The 21,814-nt window shown below is 38.6% G+C and overlaps 1 protein-coding gene across 1 annotated transcript in view; it reads left to right on the plus strand.

Annotated features, from left to right (window-relative positions):
• Positions 1-21,814, plus strand: part of TTC39C (tetratricopeptide repeat domain 39C) — a 115,796-nt gene that overhangs the window by 56,563 nt on the left and 37,419 nt on the right. Inside the window, exon 6 of the mRNA XM_036739443.1 lies at positions 1,073-1,241. Within this exon, the coding sequence (XP_036595338.1) occupies positions 1,073-1,241 (169 nt within the window). The remainder of the gene's footprint in view (positions 1-1,072; positions 1,242-21,814) is intronic.

Here is a 21,814-nt window from a genome sequence, read left to right on the forward strand (position 1 = left end):
TGCTATAGAAATGTGACTGATTACTGCACGTGCTCATTTATCTACAATTATCATGCCAGTTATCCATCATTTTTATTTATTCATTTAAACAAATATTTTGTTAGATTATATTAAGTGATGATAATTCCTTATAAGCAATAAACATTTCTTTTAACACATTCTATAAGTCATATTGGCTTTTTCAGCGATTTTATTGAATTTTTAAAAGCTGATTATATTATAATCATCTATTCCAGCCAATAGCTAGGTGTAATTTATGATTAAGTTTTAGAATGGTGAGGAAAAGGTTCTATCTTTTTGTTTTCAGGTCATTTGTCTACTTTAATCCAGTCATTGTAATTTAAGGCTGTAGCATGTAATTTTCAATTATCATTGTCAAGTTCTGAGTTTTATAACCACTAACCTTTGTGAGTTACATCTGTTAACATTTATTATGGTTTGTATCAAAGTGTATTTGTTTATTATAAGTATAATTAGCTATCTTTGTTGTGAAGAAGGCAAATTATACACTCACTTGAAAAAGTGGAAAGGACATAGTAATTCTCTTAAGGAGCTAAAAGTACATAGGATCTTAGATTTAGAGTTGGAAAGGATCACATGGTACAGATGTGGAAACTGAGGCCGCTGGTTGAAGGGCTAAGGTTTCTAATTTGTGCGTTGATTTCATTTACATTGCACTTTTGTTTGCATTCAAGTAAATAATTATTTGAATTTTGACTAGCTGTTTGTTTGACTTGACCCTCTAAGCTATCATTTTTCAATGACCCAGGAAACAGAAATATTTCTATTACCTTTTTTAAATTAGTCATCTAATTGCAAAAAATAGACTGCTTTTTATCTTGTACTTAACTCTTTAATTTGAGATTTTCAAGAGTATTGACATAACTAAAATATATCAAAAGACAGTCTTTTTATCTCTAAGGGCTATACAAATCCAGATCTGGGTCAAAATAATGTTTTGAGTGTGCTAATTGAAAGGTGTTTGGGGGATGCAGGATATGTGCCCTTAAAAATAAAGGTTAAAATACCAGTGAAATTGTTTACTTAACTTCACTGTCCTAATTTTCTTTAGATTAGCTCTACTGTGGTATCACACTGTAGTTCGTCCTTTCTTTGCCTTGGATGGCGGCGATAACAAGGCAGGCTTGGATGAAGCCAAGGAGATTCTCCTGAAGAAAGAAGCTGCTTATCCAAATTCTTCCCTGTTTATGTTCTTCAAGGGACGAATACAGAGATTAGAGGTACAATATATCTGATTTTTAAAAGAAAAATATTCATCACGTTTTATACTAATTTCAATAAGGACGTTAAAAAACAATGTCAGCTTGAATTATATGCATTTTTATTGGAATTCCTACAGAATGTTCTTTTCATCGTTGTCTGTGGGTAAGTTTTAAGATAATATTTCATATTCCACAAAGTGAACCAGAAGTATCATGGAGGGTAGTCTTATTCCTTGTCCTCTTGTGGTGTTATTGTCAGTAAACAAAATGGCAGGAATATTCAGTTATTTCCTTTTTAGATGAAGGAGGGGATGATACAAGATAAGTGTATTTTAAGCTTAAGAGAGAGAAAATTTGGGATTTGGGATCACTTCTCACAGATATTAATGAAACAGTTGTATAATAATTTGTTAATAATTTATTAAACAGTTGTTTAAACAATCAGGCATTGTGCCAGAGCTGGAAATACAAAAAGTGGAATAATCCATGCTCTCAAGAAGCTTACATTCTATCCAGGTCCCCCAGCTCCAGATCCAACACTGTCCCGTGCCCACACAGCCAAATTCCTGCTTCTAGAGTGCTATATCAAAAGCCTTGCTTTAGATCTAGAGAGGCAGCATCTATTTTAGAACTCTTTAGAAATTCAGTAGAATTTCTTATGGGTCTCATCTCTTTTGCCTACCTTTTTTTTTAAACCACTCATTGATGGTAAATGCTGCTGGTTCTAGGAAGTCTTTTACTTCTTGATAATTTAGAATACGACAGAAATACTAATTATAGAGTTGGATGCATAAACAAAAAGCTATGTAATCTAAATGCAAGTGGCTATTGATAGAGCAAATGTGGGCTGACCCACAGTGTAATTGAGTAGTTGAGAGGTTTAGCATCAGCTACCTGCCATCCATCAGATTAATTTTCTACTCTAATGTCCAGTAAAGGTTTTTAGCCAGCTGTAGTCTTCCATGAGAACTGTGATGATTCACTCTATATGCTAAGAACTTTTTTCACCTTCTTATTAGCTCCTTAATGTATGAGAGTGCCTTAATGTTGCTTTTCTCTTAGGGGTAATATCACTCTGTTAATTACATGCATTCCCTACTTAATGCAATTATTGTCCCACCATAAATACTGCATTAGGGAAAGATAATTTAAAGTGGCACTTAGTTTTCTATATGACACTAAACAACAAAAGAGCTATATATTTTCACAGCAGCTTTATTCATAATTGCACAAAAAATAATCTGGAAGTAGTCTGAATATTCAACAGTAGGGAAATGATTAAATAAATTGTAGTGCATTCATGCAGTAGGATATTATAATTCCATGAAGACAGACAAGTATGAAGAATATAAGGAAATATGGGAAGCTTTTATAAAATAAGACAAACAAAAAAAAGCAGAATCCAAAGAACAGAGTTCATACTGATTATGAACATATCAGAGAAAAAGTAACTATGAATAAATGGACAAAAAATTTTATTCAGGACAAACTGAAAAGTTATGACATTTTATAATTTGAATTTTATTTACTTAAATGTAAATTGGTGCAAGGTTTAATCTGTTGTATTTATGTTTTATTATTATATAAAATATTTCTTAAAAACCAAATGTGACAGTAAGCCAACTGACTAAAATCAGTCAGTCAACAAACATTGATTAAATTCCTACTGTGCGCCAGGTGCCAGGCTAAGCACTGAGGATACAAAGAAAAGCAAAAGACAGTCCCTAATCTTGAGACATTCAAAGTCTAATGGGCAAGATAGCATGCACACACAGACATATACAAAGGAAAATTAACCTTGCTACGTCTTAAATGCTAACTTATGTTATCACCAGCCCATTTGATTTATGATTTGGGCCATTGGCAAATGGTCATTAAATCAAGGTTCAGTTATATTCAAATAGGTCCATGATCTCATTAATGTGGGTTTTCCCTCCTGCTGCAACCCATCATTTCGCTGCTCATCTTATCAGACTTTGGTCCATGTCCTCCCATAACTTTACCCCAGGATATCTTTCCAACTTACTGAGCACTTTCCTTGTATTCTTTTGACATTGCAAGACTATCAAGGAAGCATTTGTGCTGTCCCATCAGTATTCTTTGTTCTCTATGAGACCAGCCTATCTTTTCTTTCTTTTTTTCTTTTCCTCTTTTCTTTTCTCCTTTTCTTTTCTTTCTTTTTTCCTTTACACCAGTTATTCTTTACAATTCCTTGTGTATAATATGTTGTCACCTGCTCTATTTTGGTGATATTCAGTTTCAGTTCTTCAGAGACTATAGTATTTGATGACTTACTCCCATTCAAACACCTTTGGAAGTATGTTGATGTTAAGTGACAGTGTTTTTGTTTGGTTTGAGCAAGAAGCTTGACATATTAAAAGGACTTTGTTATTTTCAAAAGGCAATCCATGTTTTATTTATTTTTATTTATACTAATGTACAACCTGCATAGTTTGTCCATTCAACATCATCGAATCATCCAGACAGTAGACTTTCTTTTTTGTTTTAATTTATTTAATATATTTAGTTTTCAGCATTGATTTTCACAAAAGTTTGAATTACAAATTTTTTCCCCGTTTCTACCCTCCCCCCACTCCAAGATGACGTATATTCTGGTTGCCCCATTCCCCAGTCAGCCCTCCCATCTGTCACCCCACTCCCCTCCCATCCCCCTTTCCCTTCTTCTCTTGTAGGGCAAGATAAATTTCTATGCCCCATTGCCTGTGTATCTTCTTTTCTAATTGCATGAAAAAACTTTTTTTGTTGTTGTTGTTTTTGAACGTCTGTTTTTAAAACTTTGAGTTCCAAATTCTCTCCCGTCTTCCCTCCCCACCCACCCTCCCTAAGAAGGAAAGCATTTCAACATAGGCCACATGCATATCATTATATAAAACCCTTCCACAATACTCATGTTGTGAAAGATTAACTATGTTTTGCTCCTTCCTAACCTATCCCCCTTTATTGAATTTTCTCCCTTGACCCTGTCCCTTTTCAAAAATGTTTGTTTTTTATTACCTCTTTCCCCCGTCTGCCCTCCCTTCTATCATCCCCCCTTTTTTATCTTCTTCATCCTACTTTCCTGTGGGGTAAGATACCCAACTGAGTCTGTATGGTATTCCCTCCTCAGGTCAAATCCGATGAGAGCAAGATTTACTCATTCCCCCTCACCTGCCCCCTCTTCCCTTCCTACAGAACCACTTTTTCTTGCCACTTTTATGCGAGATAATTTACCCCATTCTATCTCTCCCTTTCTCCCTCTCTCAATATATTTCTCTATTATGCCTTAAATTGATTTTATTTTTTTAGATATCATCCCTTCATATTCAACTCACCCTGTGCCCTTTGTGTGTATACACACACACACATACCTACATATATACATACATAGACACACACACACATATATATATATAATATATATATAGACATATGTATATATGCATATTCCTTTCAGCTACTATGATATTGAGGTCTCGTGAATCATACACATCATCTTTCTCTGTAGGAATGTAAACAAAACAGTTCAACTTTAGTAAGTCTCTTATGATTTCTCTTTCTTGTTTACCTTTTCATGCTTCTCTTGATTCTTGTGTTCGAAAGTCAAATTTTCTATTCAGCTCTGGTCTTTTCACTGAGAAAGCTTGAAAGTCCTCTGTTTTATTGAAAATCCATATTTTGCCTTGGAGCATGATACTCAGTTTTGCTGGGTAGGTGATTCTTGGTTTTAATCCTAGCTCCATTGACTTCCGGAATATCATATTCCAAGCCCTTCGGTCCCTTAATGTAGAAGCTGCTAGATCCTGTGTTATCCTGATTGTTTTTCCACAATATTCAAATTGTTTCTTTCTGGCTGTTTGCAGTATTTTCTCCTTGATCTGGGAGCTCTGGAATTTGGCGACAATGTTCCTAGGAGATTTCTTTTTGGGATCTATTTGAGGAGGTGATCTGTGGATTCTTTCAATTTCTATTTTACCCTCTGGCTCTAGAATATCAGGGCAGTTCTCCTTGATAATTTCTTGAAAGATGATATCTAGGCTCTTTTTTTGATCATGGCTTTCAGGTAGTCCAATAATTTTTAAATTATCTCTCCTGGATCTATTTTCCAGGTCAGTGGTTTTTCCAATGAGATATTTCACATTATCTTCCATTTTTTCATTCCTTTGGCTCTGTTTTATAATATCTTGATTTCTCATAAAATCACTAGCTTCCACTTGCTCCAATCTCATTTTTAAGGTAGTATTTTCTTCAGTGGTCTTTTGGACCTCCTTTTCCATTTGGCTAACTCTGCCTTTCAAGGCATTCTTCTCCTCATTGGCTTTTTGGAGCTCTTTTGCCATTTGAGTTAGTCTGTCTTTTAAAGTGTTGTTTTCTTGAATATTTTTTTGGGTCTCCTTTAGCAAGTCATTGACTTGTTTTCATGGTTTTCTTGCATCCCTCTCATTTCTCTTCCCAATTTTTCCTCTACTCCTCTAACTTGCTTTTCCAACTCCTTTTTGAGCTCTTCCATGGCCTGAGACCAGTTCATGTTTTTCTTGGAGGCTTTTGATGTAGGCTTTTTGACTTTGTTGCCTTCTTCGGGCTGTATGTTTTGGTCTTCTTTGTCACCAAAGAAAGATTTCAAAGTCTGAGACTGAGTCTGGGTGCATTTTCGCTGCCTGGCCATGTTCCCAGCCAACTTACTTGACCCTTGAGTTTTTTGTCAGGGTATGACTGCTTGTAGAGCACAGAGTACTTTGTTCCAAGCTTGAGGGGATGCACCGTTGATTTCAGAGCTATTTCTATATAGCCAGCTCTGCCACCCCAGCACTCCTCCTTCCTCAAGAACCACCAACCCAGACCTGACTCAAATCTTCAGCAGGCTCTGCACTGCTGCTCTGATCAGGCACTTAATTCCTCCCACCACCTGGGTCTGGGGCCGGAAGTAACTGCAGCTGTAGTTCTGTAGCTGCACCTCCCCTGCTGCCCCTGGGGCAGTGGCCGAACCCCGAACTCTGTCCCCCACAGCTTTTCCCACTAACCTTCTCTGTTGTCTTTGGTGTTTGTGAGTTGAGAAGTCTGGTAACTGCCACAGCTCACTGATTCAGGGTGCTAGGGCCTGTCCTGCCCGGCTCCTAGTCTGGTTGGTACTGCTGCCTCCCATGCTGAGCTCTGCTCCCCTCCACTCTGTGCGCAATAGACCTCATCCAGCAACCATCCAGGCTGTCCTGGGCTGGATCCCCGCTTCCCTCTGCTATTTTGTGGGTTCTGCAGTTTTAGAATTTGTTCAGAGCCATTTTTTATAGGTTTTTGGAGGGACGTGGTGGGGAGCTCACGCAAGTCCCTGCTTTCCAGCTGCCATCTTGGCTCCCGACAGTAGACTTTCTACATTTACTTGGTTTTACCTGTGTGGATAGTTAGGCCAAATTCCTTTGATTGTGGATCTCTTTTAAAATATGCTTTAGTGTTCCAGGTCTTGATGCAAGTATCTGTAAATGGGAGTGTCTAGAGGACCTCTTTATCTTTAGAAAGCCCTTCCTGGATTTAGACTCTGCACTGGATCTTCTCTCTGACAGTGCTGAATACCTTTGTTGCAAAACAATTCTTGAATTTTTTTTCTTGGCAATGGCAATCAGAATCTAAAATTGATTGGTCTTTGGTTACCTTCTCTCTTTTTCTCTTGTTTTCATCAACAATATTAAGTAACTAGACTGAGATTTATCTAGCAAATTTTTCAGAATTCTTTCCTCTAGAGTTTTGGGTTATCTATGTATTATAGCTGGAGGTATTATATCCTAAATATAATGCCTTTCAAGGTATTTTATAAAAGCCAGTTACCATCGGGGTATATCATATATAAATATGGAAATTTTAAACTGATTTCAGCCTTTGTACCTTGAGAACTATTTCAGAGACCAAAGTTGGTCTAGTAGGTAGTAACCTCCTTTTTTAGAACATGAGTTCTGAGAAGATTTAACAGAGATACTTAAAAAAAACGAAACCAGCCAACCAAAAAACTGATTATACTGCTGTCTCTTTCAAGTAGGACTTTAATAAATGTCAATTAATTTTAGCTGTGGAGGTTAAAATAGTGTTCTTCAGAGTCAAAAATAAAGGATTCTTTTTTTAAAACTTAGTTGGCTACATTATATTAGCAATATTATATTGACTAGGAAAGAACTCTATTTTAAGATTTTCTTGAAAGCAACTAAACAACCATATAGAATAAGCATTTCTGTCTTGAGACTTTCCTTCTGTTTCTGGTTATAACCAAATGATTTTGAGCTAACATTTCCTTTTTAAACTGCTTGATCTGGTTGTGAATTTTGGTTCCACTTATAGGCCTTTTTCTCACTTTAAAACAAAATGAATTTTTCTACCTCAGTTAGTTTCTTCCAGGGACCGGGAAGATGACTGACAAGTAAGTGGACCCTGTTATTGATATGACTCTGGAAATAAATCAAAACATCACAGAAACTAATAGCTATGGCTTGATTGAGTCCTAATCTGACAAATTTTCATACTTGCTGAATTTGTGCTCCATATAATTAAATTAGTATTCTGTTCTCTTGCTATGATGTTATTTGCCAAATAGTGGAAATCAGCATTTGGCATTCAAGGTTAGTTATTCCAAGTTCCAAAGTGGTCTTGTTATGAAAGTTTCCATATAATGAATATCCAATAACAATATTATGACTCCTTTGAATATGTGTGTGTTTATGTAATATCTAATCCAATAATCATTTATTAAGTATGTCTTGCCAGGAACCATGCTAAGTGCTGAAGATACAATTAATCAAAAGAAAAATGGCCCCCGTCCTCAAAGTTTACATTCTAAGGGGGAGACCACATACAAAAGGAGGCAGGAAATTGGCAAAGGGACATCCGGGGTAACTGATGTAGGGACATCTTGTTCCTTGAAACCAGTCACAGTACTAGATGCAAAGTGGAGTGAGCTGCGCGTCCAGGAAGGAATTGGAAAGAGTTTGGTATTCTGCCCTTCAGCCCTTTAGTCGGAGGGGAGAGGTGGCTGAGGGAGGTGCTATCAGTCAAGCTTGAGTTAACAGCGTAGTGGCGAGTTTAAAAGTGATGAGCTTGTTCTGAGAGACGCAGCTTGTTCTGTGCAGTCAAACCTGTGTGTGTGTGTGTGTGTGTGTATGTATATCTACTTGTGCATATGTATATATACATACGCATATATACATACACACCCCTAAAAGTGTCATCTGTGTTAAGAGAAACAGATGTAATTAACAACATTTCCTACGTAAATTCAGATACTGTAAAAAATACATTCAGCTTTTAGAAAAGACAATTTAGGGACAGGTAACACTAAAGAACATAAACTTAAGAGATTCTTTTTCAGTTTTTGTGTTTTCTATGTAAGAATTTCCATTTTTTGCCCAAGTATTCATTTACAGATCACTGAATATTTGACAGGATAAGGCATGAGGATTTTTCAGATAAACTGTTAGAAGCTACTCCTGTTGAAAATCATTCCAAAATGAAGATAGTCCAGCCTCAGACACTTGACATATTTACTAGCTGTGTGACCTTGGGCAAGTCACTTAACCCCAATTGCCCTGCCTTCTCTCCTGCAAAAAAAAAATGAAGATAAAGTATTGCCAGAATCTAAGTGGGTTGGAAAAAAGTGGTTTGGTTTGAACAGATTTTCAGGAGCACAGTTCCTGTGTAAAATGAAGTATAGCCACACAGTCAACTCTTGATCATTCATGACATGTTTAATCTTTGCCTTAATAAGTCTGTGATCTGATTGTAGACTGATGACTGATTCAGAAATGATGTAACAACCATTATAGGTCATTCCCTATCTGTTAAAATCATTTTTATATTTTGGTATGTCATTTAGTGCCTTCCATGTTGAACACCTTTTAATTTTTTTCTTGAAAAAAGTATTCATTCTGTAGAGGCGTGAGGCTTTTATATAATCTACAAGTCTTTGGTATCTTATTCCTCACTCCTGAACTGTATTTTCCTTTTTTTTTTTTTTTTTTTTGGAGGGGGGAAGGCAGGGCAATTGGGGTTAAGTGACTTGCCCAAGGTCACACAGCTAGTAAGTGTGTCAAGTGTCTGAGGCTAGATTTGAACTCAGGTCCTCCTGACTCCAGGGTCAGTGCTTTACTTACTGCACCACCTAGCTGCCCCCCTGAACTGTATTTTCCAATATATTTTTTTGCTCTCATCATGTATGCCTACCTTCGAATTAAAGTGGCTGAGAATCTAAGTATGTGTAGCTTTAATTTCAAGGCTCTTAATTGAATTCTTTGCAGAAATTCTTCATATAATCATTCTTTACAACAGATTCTGACACATAAATTACAGTTTTTTTTCATGGTCTTTTTGCAACACGAGAAGATCCAAATATACCATCAAATTGTGTTTAGCCTTTGAATGCATAGCAAAACCAACTCTACCAATTTCTTTGCCTCTCCAAGGAGAACCTATGAATGGTATTTACATTTAACTGCTCCCTTCTAGCGCTTCTTCTTTTGATCTCATTTCTAGCATAAACGTTTATATTTCAGTAGTTTATGTCCTCCTCTAGTCTGGCTACTTATTGATTACTGGACAAGAATCTCACACTTGTAATACCAATTGCTAAATTAATAATTATACAAGGTCTAAAAACTCTATGATTCTTAACACCCTTTGCAATTTTTTGTTGTTCTACCACTATCGTTATGGAAGTAGAAAATATAGAACTAACAACCATTTTGCATTTTTCTTTGTTTTATGGGTGGCTATGGCCGAAGAATTGATCACCAAGTGACCTACCTATTGGTGATGAGCCTATCTATAATTAGCTAGGCTGGTCCTTGGAAATTTGATACGATGATATAAGACATGAGTGGTATGAACAGTAATGGCTTATAAGAGTTCAGAGAAGGGAACCACAATTTCTGACTAGGGCGGTCAACAAAGACTTCAAATGGGATGTGATCTAGGTCTGGAAGGATGGGTAGTATTTAGATAGGCAGAGCACGGGGGGAAGGAAACCGGCAAGGGCATACTGATGAGAGTAAGGGACTGTCAAAACTTAACAGAATAACTCTAAACAAAATTTTTCTATTTAACATCAGTATCTGAGTTATTTTAACTTATCTTTATCAAAATTAGAGCATTACTTTGAGATTTTCCTGTCCTCTTCCTCTCATTTTCCTCCTGTTCTTTGAAACATTCTTCTAAAACAGTCAATGATTTAGCCACATCTGACACATTTTTTAAGAAGCTGGCTAATAGTTTTGTTTGTTTTAAATTTATCTTCTTGCCTGGAAGGTTTGTTTATTGTTTGAAGACCACCTTGAAATTAATGTCTCTGTATGTTTGCTTCTCAGATTTGCATTTTTTATTTTCATGGAGCATTACCAAGTTTTGCTAGGTAGATAATTATGGACCATGGTTCACGGAACAGGCATGTTGTTGTTCGTCCTTTGTTCTTGAAGAAGACCAGTGACTTCACGCAGGTAATGTCTTGACTTGCACATGAACTGGATTTGAATGAGGCAGAGCTGTGAAAAATTGTCAGCCTCACTCTCTCTTCCGGTCATCAGAGTCCGGTGGCAAGACTAAGGTCAAGATGATTGGCGATGGCCTGGGATGCAGTGAGTGACCTTGGCTTTTCTACATTAAGGTCTTTCCCAGGTCTTAGTTTGTGTGAGGCTGTGCCTATTCAGTGACTAAGGGGTTGGCGAGAAGTTGGCAGGACAGAAGATGGCCCAAGTTACCATCCAGAGACACCAATCTGGGAGGGGAAGACCCTCAGAGTTTCTGGCCAGAATCAGAAAACAGTTGCTATTTACATTCATTCTAAGCCATTGAACCTAACAGTGAGCCACAGAGGCTTGGACTGGGCCTGTTAGTGGCTATTCAACAAGAGCCAGAATGATTTCAGCCAGTCAGTATCACTTATTAAGAGCCTGTATGTGCCAGATGTTGCTCTAGGTACTGGATTTCTACAATCCCCTTTTCATCCTTGAAAATCCATTGTGATAATAATTATTCTTCTTTGACAAGTGCTTTCTGCACTACTTCTGGGAGCTCATAGTTGAAAGGGAGGCAACATGACATAATGGAAAGAACACAGGATTTAAAGTCAAAGGACCTAAGTTCAAATCCAGAATCCATTAACAACTCCAGCCTTCAGCCTCCTCATCCATAAAATTAAGAATTGGGCTAGATAACGACAGAGCTCTATTTCAGCTTTAAATCTGTGATAAAGTTACATTTTAATGATGGTTTGTTTAGGTATATTAAATCTTTCTTCCTTGTCACTGGTCTTCTGGATTCTTTGTCTTTGTACTCTATCAGTTTTTACCAATACTAGAAATTTTTCTTTGTCAATTTCCTGGGGGAAAAGTATCTAGATTATTTGGTTTTTCTAAGGTCTCTGGGATATCACTAATTCTACTATTTCACTGTGATCCTTCAGTCAGTCATTCAGTAAGTCAGCATTTACTAAGTGCCTCTGTGTGCCAGGCACTCACTGTATAAAGTGCTAAAGATACAAAAAAGATGAGTCCTTCCTCACCCTGAGCTCATGATCTAATGGTGTCTGGATGTTTTCAAATAGGTTAGATAGTTCCGTGTTGGGTTTTTGTGAGTTTGTACTTATAATATTTCCAACTATCCTGCATTGTGTGCAATTCTCTTTTTAATTTTAAGCCTGCTATTCGTTGCTTTTGGATTTTTTTTTGAAGTTTTCTGTTGTGTTCTTCTTGGTCATTATCATCACTATTTCTTCTCATTCATTTTTCACCATCTCTTAATTTTTGCTTAATTTTCTCATGTGATTTTTAAGCTTCCTTCCAGCTCTTATTTGGTCTCGTGAATCTCTCAGTGTTATCATTTCCTCTTTTTTTTTTCTTTAAATGTGGTGGCTATTCATTCAAGGACTTCTTGCAAGAAATAGTTTCTTTTTCCATCTCTGTTACTTCATAGGATTTTCTACTGATTCAGTTGCTCCACAGTGTTTTAAAACTGCATTAGCACTCATTTTCGCTTCACTATTCTCTGATTTTGTTTTGTTTTTATTTTCCTTTTTGATTTTTAATCCATTTCTCTTGCTTTTGATGTTTCTTTGTTGTTTTTTTGGTGAGGTATATGGGGAGCCTGACACTTTTCAATCTAATCACTCCAACATTTTGTATCACTCTTCTCTCCCAAGGTTGTTGTGTAGTTCAAACGATAATGGATGGGATGTGAAAATTTTAAAGTACCATAAAAATACAAGTAACTGTTACAGTAGTAGTTGTTATGGTTGACCTTGAACAGTACTGTTTTATTGACAGGGTTGGTTCAGATGCCAAGGAATTGCCAATAAACAGCAAAAAAAAAAACCGCAAGGTTTTTAGGAGACAGTGTAGCAAGGAAATAAAAGCAATAAGGATTTTGCATCCTTCAGATTGTGCTTGTGCCTTGATTGTCTAGTAAAGTGTGACATAAATGTTGTAAAGCTGGAAATACGGTTTACATATTTGAACGCAAATTTTTACTAGCAGTAGAATAAACTAGAAGCTCAAAGAGTGGTGCTGTCTGGAATTTCACAATTTTGTTCAGTCATTTTTCAGTTGTTTCTGACTTTTTGTGACTCCACTTGGGGTGTTCTTGGTAAGGACACTGGAGTGCTTTGCCATCTCCTTCTCCAGCGCACTTTCAGATGAGGAAGCTTATAAGTGACTTGCCCAGGGTCACACAGCTAGTAAGTGTCTGGGGCCAGATTTGAACTCAGATGAGTCTTCCTGATTCGAGGCCTGGCACTCTATACACTGTGGTACCACCTAATTGCCCATTGTATGGTGATTGGCAACTCTGTCGGCCTAACTTCTATCACTTTTTCTCTATCCTCATACTTCTTGACCACTGTGGAAAGTGGTAGTCAAGACATTAGACGCTCTCTGGCTGCTTCTTAGTCTTCTTGGCTGGACCACCCATCTATGTCCCACCCTCCAATTACAGGAGACTTCTAAGGTTCTGTCCTGAGTAGTCTTCTTTTTTCTCTCTGTACTCCTTTATGTGGTACTCAATCAGCTCTCATAGTTTGAGTATCATCATGTCTCCTGTGGTGATTTCCTGGATCCAGCCCTTTTCTTTCTCTTGAACTCCAGTTCCATGTCACCAGCTACCTATCTGATGTCTCCAAAAGTATATCTTTAAAGTACCTCAAACTTAGCATATTGGAAGTGGAACTCGTTATCTTTCCCGTTAAATCCACTCTGCCTCCACACTCTCCCATCTTTGTTGAGGGTACCACCATCCTTCTAGGTGCCCAAGTTCCCAATGTAAGTGTCATCTACAATTTCCATATGAAATCCACTGACAAACTGTGTCAGTCAACGTTCCTAACATCTACTGCGTCTATCAATCCATAAATGAGTATTTATTAAGTGCCTACTACATGACAGGTAACATGGTAGTACAAAGGAGAGACAAAAACATAGATGTAATAATTCAGTTCTATCAGGGAAAAAACTACATACAGGACATAAGTATATACAAAGGATCTACAAACTAAATACAAAATGTTTCCTGGGAAGGTACTATTAGCTAAGCAGATCAGGAAAGGTCTCAGGTAGGAGGTGGCCTTGGAGCTGAGCTTTGAAAGGACATGGAGATTCTAAAAGAAGACAAGGAATGAATACATTCCAGCCATAAGAGACTGCTTCTTTCCACTCACACCCCCTTCCCTCCCAGTTCAGGCCCTTACCGCCTCTCAACTAGAATATAGCAAGAGCTTCGTAATCCTCCTCCCTGGCTCCAGTTTCTCCCCTTATCAGGCTATCTTCTATATAGCTGTCAAATTGATATTCTTAAAGCACAGGTCTGACCATATCACTTTTTTTTGTTCAAGAATCTTGGGGTGGTTCCCTGTTATTCCTAGGATAAAATACATACCCTTACATTTGTCATTGTAAGTCCTTCACAGTCTTTCTCCAGCCAGCCTTTCTTTCCAGTTGATTTCACATTATCCTCCTCATTCTCATGCATTTTCCATTACAGCCAGACTAGATTATTTGCTGTTTTTGATATGCAACATTCCATTTTCCACTTCAGCATCTTTTCTCAGGTTATCTCTCCTCCCTGGAATGCACCCCTTTCTCACCTTGTCTCTTGGAAGAATCCCTAGCTTCCTTCGAATCTCAGTTCAGTTGACAGGTATCTCCTGTATGAATCATTCCTATTCCTCCCCCAGTTGTTAGTTTTCTTCCCTACCAAATTACTTAGTATGTATTTTGTATCTATATCTTATATTTACTTATCTGTCTATATGTTGTTTCTCCCAAGTAGGAAAAATTGAAGGCACCTCAAGCAAGAGTTGTTTTATTTTTATCTTTGTCTTCTTGTCCCCTAACGCAGTGCCTTGCATGCAGCAGATACTTACATAAATGCTTGTAGAATGAATATAAAGGGGTATTATTGCTCACCATTTCAAGGTTGTTTGAGTATAGGCTTACTCTAAATCAGGGGTGGGGAGCCTGCGGCCTCCAGACCAAGTCCCCCACCCCTGCTCTAAATCCTACAGATTCTTCATTATCAGGGGATAATGACATGAGTTGTGGTGGTCCCTGCTGCTAGGGAGACTAAGGCTGGTGGATCTCTTGAGCTTGGGACTTCTGAGATCAGTAGGGATAAAATTATTCACATTGAGTCTAGTATTAATATGATGAGCTCCCAGGAGAAGGAGCCACAGAGCTACCCAAGGAGGGGCAGACTGTCCCAGGTCAAGAAATAGAGAAGGTCAAAGCTTCGGTGCTGATCAGCAGTGGGATTGGGCCCATGAGCGGCCACTGCACTTCCAAACTGAGTGAGGTGTGGAGACGCGTGATGATAGTTCTGACTTGACGCCAGACTAAAACATTTTTCAGCCTCTCTGTAATATTTTAATTTGAACGCAGTTCCACACCCAACCAGGTTTAGAAATGACAGCTTAAATATTATTATGAGATTGATGCCTGCATGATGGGACAACTTTCTCAGGAGATTTTTCCTGTAATAACATGTCATTTTGAAGAACACTCTGATCTAGAGGCTGAATCATCCAGGTTTATGGTAAAAATATTAACTGTTACCGCAGAGGAGGCTTTGTACTTGGTCAGCAGTAGAAGAACCTGCATGTGTAAGCCTATGGCTTTGAAATGTCGTTGTCCTTTGTCCTTATTTCTCAGAAAGAACCAATGATATCATGAAGGTGCTGTCGCATTGAAATGATCTTTCACTGAAGGTATAGGAAGGTTATAGAACTAATTGGAAGAAATTATTTTGGCTATTCATTCCTTAGTTTTCATTCTAGAAGCAACAGGAAAATGTTTGACACCATTGTAGGCTCTGGGACAGTGACAGGGATTTTATATTGTGTGAACTGGCAGAATGAGCATGCATAAAAACTGTTAAACATACTTATTCTGCTTAAATCTACGGGAGTCTGATTGACTGGTATCTTCACACTGGCCAACAGCCATGAAGGTGGTTGACTTTTATCAGAATTTTAGAATATGTTCAAGAGATAGACTTCAAGAAATGAATTTTTAGGAAAGTATCACACAGTTCTTCTGTACCAACATGATTGTTTTTTTTTTAAGTTTCTCATAAATTGGTTTTTCATTGGCTTTTGCTTGTCTTCTACTGTCATTATTTCATTTTGAACCGCCAAAGCCTCTGGTCTAAAAATATATATGATTCAGTTAACTGCCTTGGTTCATACAAATATTTTGCCTTTTCATTGAGTATTAGACCAAAACTAAGAATACATTCTCATCTTTTCTCTTTTTCTAGACAACAAAAATTCCTATAGAATTTGACATAGTTTCTCTTATTTAAATGGGTATATTATATATAACAATAATAATTATTATTATATCTGGCATTTATATATCAAAGGTTTGCAAAGCAGTTCACAGATATTATCACCTTTTAATCTTACAGCAACCTTGGGAGTTAGGTGCTATTATTATCCCCATCTTATAGATAAGGAAACTGAGACAGGTTAAGGAACTTACCCAGGGTCACACAGCTATTAAGAGTCTGAAATGGCCCAGTACTTTATCCACTGTACCACCTGGATGACCACTGTCCATCCCAAATGGGTAGCCCTTTGTTCTCCGCTTTACTTTTGCTCATGTTTTAACGCTTTTAACACGTTCTCCCCTGACCGCTACCTCACCTGCTCAATTCTTACTTGTCTTTTTTTAAAATTTTATCATTTTTATTTAATGTTTTAGTTCTCAACACTGATTTCCACAAGATTTTGAGTTACATATTTTCTCCCCATTTCTACCCTCCCCCCCACTACAAGATGGCATATATTCTGATTGCCCTGTTCCCCAGTCAGCCCTCCCTTCTGTCATCCTGCTCCCCATCCCCATCCCCTTTCCCCTTACTTTCTTGTAGGGCAGGATAGATTTCTATGCCCCATTCCCTATATATCTTGTTTCCCAGCAACATACAAAAACAAATTTTTTTTGAGCATCTGCTTTTAAAAATTTGAGTTACAAATTCTCTCCCCTCTTCCCTCCCCACCCACCCTCCCTAGGAAGGCAAGCAATTCAATATAGGTTATACATGTATCATTATATAAAACACTTCCACAATACTCATGTTGTGAAAGGCTAACTATATTTCCTTCCATCCTATCCTGTCCCCCTTTGTTCAATTTTCTCTCTTGATACTGTCCCTTTTCAAAAGTGTTTGCTTTTGATTACCTCCTCCCCCTATCTGCCCTCCCTTCTATCATCCCCCCTTTTTTATCCCATTCCCCTCACTTTCCTGTGGAGTAAGATACCCAATTGAGTGTGTATGTTAGTCCCTCCTCAGGTCAAATCTGACAAGAGCAAGATTCACTCATTCCCCCTCCCCTGCCCCCTCTTCCCTTCCAACAGAACTGCTTTTTCTTGCCACTTTTATGTGAGATAATTTACCCCATTCTATCTCTCCCTTTCTCCCTCTCGCAACGTATTCCTCTCTCACCTCTTAATTTAATTTTTTTAGATATCATCCCTTCATATTCAACTCACCCTGTGCCCTCTGTCTATATATCTATATCTGTATCTATATCTATTCCCTTCAACTGCCCTAATACTGAGAAAGGTCTCATGAATTACACACATCATCTTTCCATGTAGGAATGTAAACAAAATAGTTCAACTTTAGTAACTCCCTTATGAATTCTTTTTGTTGTTTACGTTTTCATGCTTCTCTTGATTCTTGTATTTGAAAGTCAAATTTTCTATTTGGCTCTGGTCTTTTCATTGAGAAAGCTTGAAAGTTCTCTATTTTATTGAAAATCCATATTTTGCCTTGGAGCATGATACTCAGTTTTGCTGGGTAGGTGATTCTTGGTTTTAATCCTAGCTTCTTTGACCTCTGGAATATTGTATTCCAAGCCCTTTGATCTCTTAATGTAGAAGCTGCTAGATTTTGTGTTATCCTGATTGTGTTTCCACAATACTCAAATTGTTTCTTTCTGGCTGCTTGCAGTATCTTCTCCTTGACCTAGAAACTCTGGAATTTGGCAACAATATTCCTAGGAGTTTTCTTTTGGGGATCTTTTTGAGGAGGCAATCTGTGGATTCTTTCACTTTCTGTTTTACCCTCTGGCCCTAGAATATCAGGGCAGTTCTCCTTGATAATTTCTTGAAAGATGATGTCTAGGCTCTTTTTTTGATCATGGCTGTCAGGTAGTCCAATAATTTTTAAATTATCTCTCCTGGATCTATTTTCCAGGTCAGTGGTTTTTCCAATGAGATATTCACATTGTCTTCCATTTTTTCATTCCTTTGGTTCTGTTTTATAATATCTTGATTTCACATCAAGTCACTAGCTTTCACTTGCTCCAATCTAATTTTTAAGGTAGTATTTTCTTCAGTGTTCTTTTGGACCTCCTTTTCCATTTGGCTAATTCTGCCTTTCAAGGCATTCTTCTCTTCATTGGCTTCTTGGAGCTCTTTTGACATTTGGGTTAGTCTATTCTTTAAGGTGTTATTTTTTTCAATTTTTTTTGGGTCTCCTTTAGCAGGTCATTGACTTGTTTTTCATGATTTTCTTGCATCACTCTCATTTCTCTTCCCAATTTTTCTGCTACTTCTCTTACTTGCTTTTCCAAATCCTTTTTGAGCTCTTCCATGGCCTGAGACCAGTTCACATTTTTCTTGGAGGCTTTTGATGTAGGCTCTTTAACTTTGTTGACTTCTTCTGGCTGTATGTTTTGATCTTCTTTGTCACCAAAAAAGGAATCTAGAGTTTGAGTTTGAGTCTGAGTTCCTTTTCGCTGCCTGTTCATGTTCCCAGCCAACTACTTGACCCTTGAACTTTTTGTCAGGATATGACTGCTTGTGGAGTAGAGAGTACTTTGTCCCAAGCTTTAGGGTCCAAGCGCTGCTGTTTTCAGACCTACTTCTACTCCACCGTCACTGCAGCAGCGCTCCTCCTCCCCCAAGAACTGCCAACCAGGACCACAATCCAGATCCAAGCAGAGCACAGCAAGAGAAACTGCCCCTGTGCCCACAAAGTGCTCCTTGCATTCCTGCTCTGATCCACTGCTAGATTCCTCCCACCATGTGAGCCAGAGAGTTGGGAAGCAGCTGACACTGGAGCTCTGGAAGCAGTATCAGGAGCTTCCTGCTGCTGCCACTGCCACCGCTGCACCACTTCCACCTCCCCCAGGGATGGGGCCAGACCCCACTAAACTTGATCCCACAGTTTCCCACTAACCTGCTCTTTGGCGTTTGTGGGTTGAGAAGTCTGGTAACTGCCATGGCTCAATGATTCATGGCCCTAAGGTCTATTCCGGCCGCTAACTCCAGGTCTGGTCTGTCCTGGCGCGGCCCAGGCTGGGCAGTGCTCCGCTCCCAGCACCGTGCAATAGACCCTTCCCAGCAACCATCTAGGCTCTCCTGGGCTGGAGACCTGTTAACCCCTGGTATTTCGTGTGTTCTGCAGCTCTAGAATTTGTTCAGAGCCATTTTTTACAGGGGTTTGGAGGGACCTGGGGGAGAGCTTAAGCAAGTCCCTGCTTTCCAGCTGCCATCTTGGCTCTGCCCCCGCTTACCTGTCTTTTTAAAATCAACTCATATGCTGCCGGTGTGCATAAAGCCTTTCTTGTTTCCCTCTGGAAGTAATGTTGCCTTCCCTCTTGGACCTCATATGTAACACTTCATTTTTCACCTTTCTAGCATATCATTATATCTTACATATAATATTGTATATTATATTTACATGTGTTGGTGACTCCAGCAAGGACCTTATGTCTACCCCAGCACTTAACATAGTGCTTTGTACAAAATAGAAATTTAATGAACATATGGAGCATTGGATTTATCTCATATAGTGCTGCTGCACAGTTTTAGCTCTTACAATGTCTCCAAAGAATTTTAATAGCTGAGCCCTGATAGCAGATGGATCAATATTATACTTGACCTATTAGTATTTCACTGCATTGGCCTTTTCAAGTCACATAAGGATGAATGTCTTTTCTCTCAAGCTTCTTCCCTTTTCCTTTGGATCTGAGTGTTTTCAGATAGGTTAGATAATTGAATGAATTTTTTTGAATCCATATTTCCAATATTTGCAACTGTTCTACATCGTTTGCAGTTTTTTTTTGTTTGTTTCCCATAGGTAAAAGGTAGAAGAGAGGGAAATGTGAATTGCATTGTGATTAAAGAAAATATACTCATGTGAAAATGCAGGAACCAGAATGGGAAGCATTTGAGGGGAAGATAAACAGAAGCAGAAACAGGAAAGTTACTGTCATTGGAGTATATTCAGACCCACCCCCTAGACAGAAAGAAAAAATGGATGAAGACTTCAGGGAAGCCTAACACAAAGGCAGCCATGATAGTGAAAGATATCGAGTTCATGCTCTGTGGGACTGGTTGAAGGAGCTAGGAATGTTTCCAGTCAGTAAACTTTCCTTAAATGCCCACTATATTTAGGTAGCGTACTAAGTGCTGGGGATACACAGAAAGGCAAAAGATAGTTCCTGCTTTCAAGGAATTCACAGTCTTGTCAGGGAGACAACATGAAAACAATCACGTACAAAAAACAATGTACAGGAAAAATGGGAGTGATCAGCAGAAGAAAGGTACTAGCAATGAAGAGTAATTGAAGAGTCCCCTTGGAGACTTTTGAAGGATAGATGACATCTTCCTCTCACTTGTGGGCTTTTTCCTCTGTTAATGTCTAATATTTGTTGGAACTGTTAACTCTACTGTTTTAAACAAAGTTATAGCTTTTGGGGACTAATTATGCTTCCTGGGTGCTCAGGGACTATTTCTTTACCCCCTCAACACATCAAGTAGACCTCCTTTGAAGGAGGTAGACAGGAGTCACAAATATGTGTAGTCAACCAAAACTATCCCATCAGTTTTTTCAGTGAAGTATGAGACAAGGTCCTCAGCTTGAGAAGGTGGAGGAGATATTCTGAAGAAGCTTGGGGAAGGATGAAAAGGCCTGGAAAAGCTGCTATGGTGGGTGGCATCGCAAACTTGATTAGGGAGGCATAAAAGGAGTGTCTTGCTGTAGTGAGGGTCTAGGAGAGATTATATAACATACATTTGTACCGCAGTCCACAAATTTGGACCTAGTTGGCCTGGTTTGGTGACTTTCTCTAGTCACCAAGCCCCATGTGATTAGCACCAGCACCATGTGAATAGGAGCAATAAAGATGGCCAGTGGTACGATCAATGAAGGAAGCAAAGGATTTTAGACTAAAGGATAATGTAGAGTTGAGTTGGGGTGTGGCAAAAGACGGGAAATGAGGGAAAGTAGGGGTTTTTTTTTGTTTGTTTTAGTTTTTTGTAGGGCGGCTAGGTGGCGCAGTGGATGAAGTGCCAGGCCTGGAGTCAGGAAGACTCATCTTCATGAATTCAAATCTGGCCTCAGACAGTCACTAGCTGAGTGACCCTGGGCAAGTTAAGTTGCTTAACCTTGTTTGTCTCAGTTTCCTCATCTGTAAAATGAGCTGGAGAAGAAAATGGCAAACCACTCTAGGATCTTTGCCAAGAAAACCCCAAATGGGGTCACGAAGGCTTGCACATGACTGGAAAGATTGAACAACCGCAATAAGTTCTTTTGGTTAATTTAAAAAAACCAAATATCCCTAAAAAACTGTCACTTGATCCCCACCATCCCCACCAACTCTCACCCCATAATTCTCCCTTTTGTGGCTAAACTTGAGAGGCCACTAGGTGCTTCCACCTCCTCTTCTCTTACTCTCTTCTAAAAATCCCTCTGCAGCCTGACTTGAGACCTCCTCATTCAACTGAAACTGCTCCCTGCAAAGCTGCCAGTGATGTCTTAACTGCCAAATATACTGGCGTTTTTTCCAATCCTCATCCTTCTTGACCTCCCTATGCAGTCTCTGATACTGTCAGTCACTCCCTCCTGAACACAATTGTGTAGTCAGATGCCGAGTCAAGTGAGCAGGAGAACAATTTATACTGTAATAGCAACACCATGAAAACGGACAACTTTGAAAAAAATAAAAAACTGGTCAGCCCAGTGGTCAAGAGTCAGTGGACTAAATGTGCAGAATGAGATGGACATCCTTGGACAGAGCCAACATGAGAGTTTGTTTTGCTTGGACATGCCTGTTTATTACAAGG

The sequence above is a fragment of the Trichosurus vulpecula genome, chromosome 1, assembly GCF_011100635.1.
Source record: "Trichosurus vulpecula isolate mTriVul1 chromosome 1, mTriVul1.pri, whole genome shotgun sequence".
Taxonomy (NCBI): Eukaryota; Metazoa; Chordata; class Mammalia; order Diprotodontia; family Phalangeridae; genus Trichosurus; species Trichosurus vulpecula.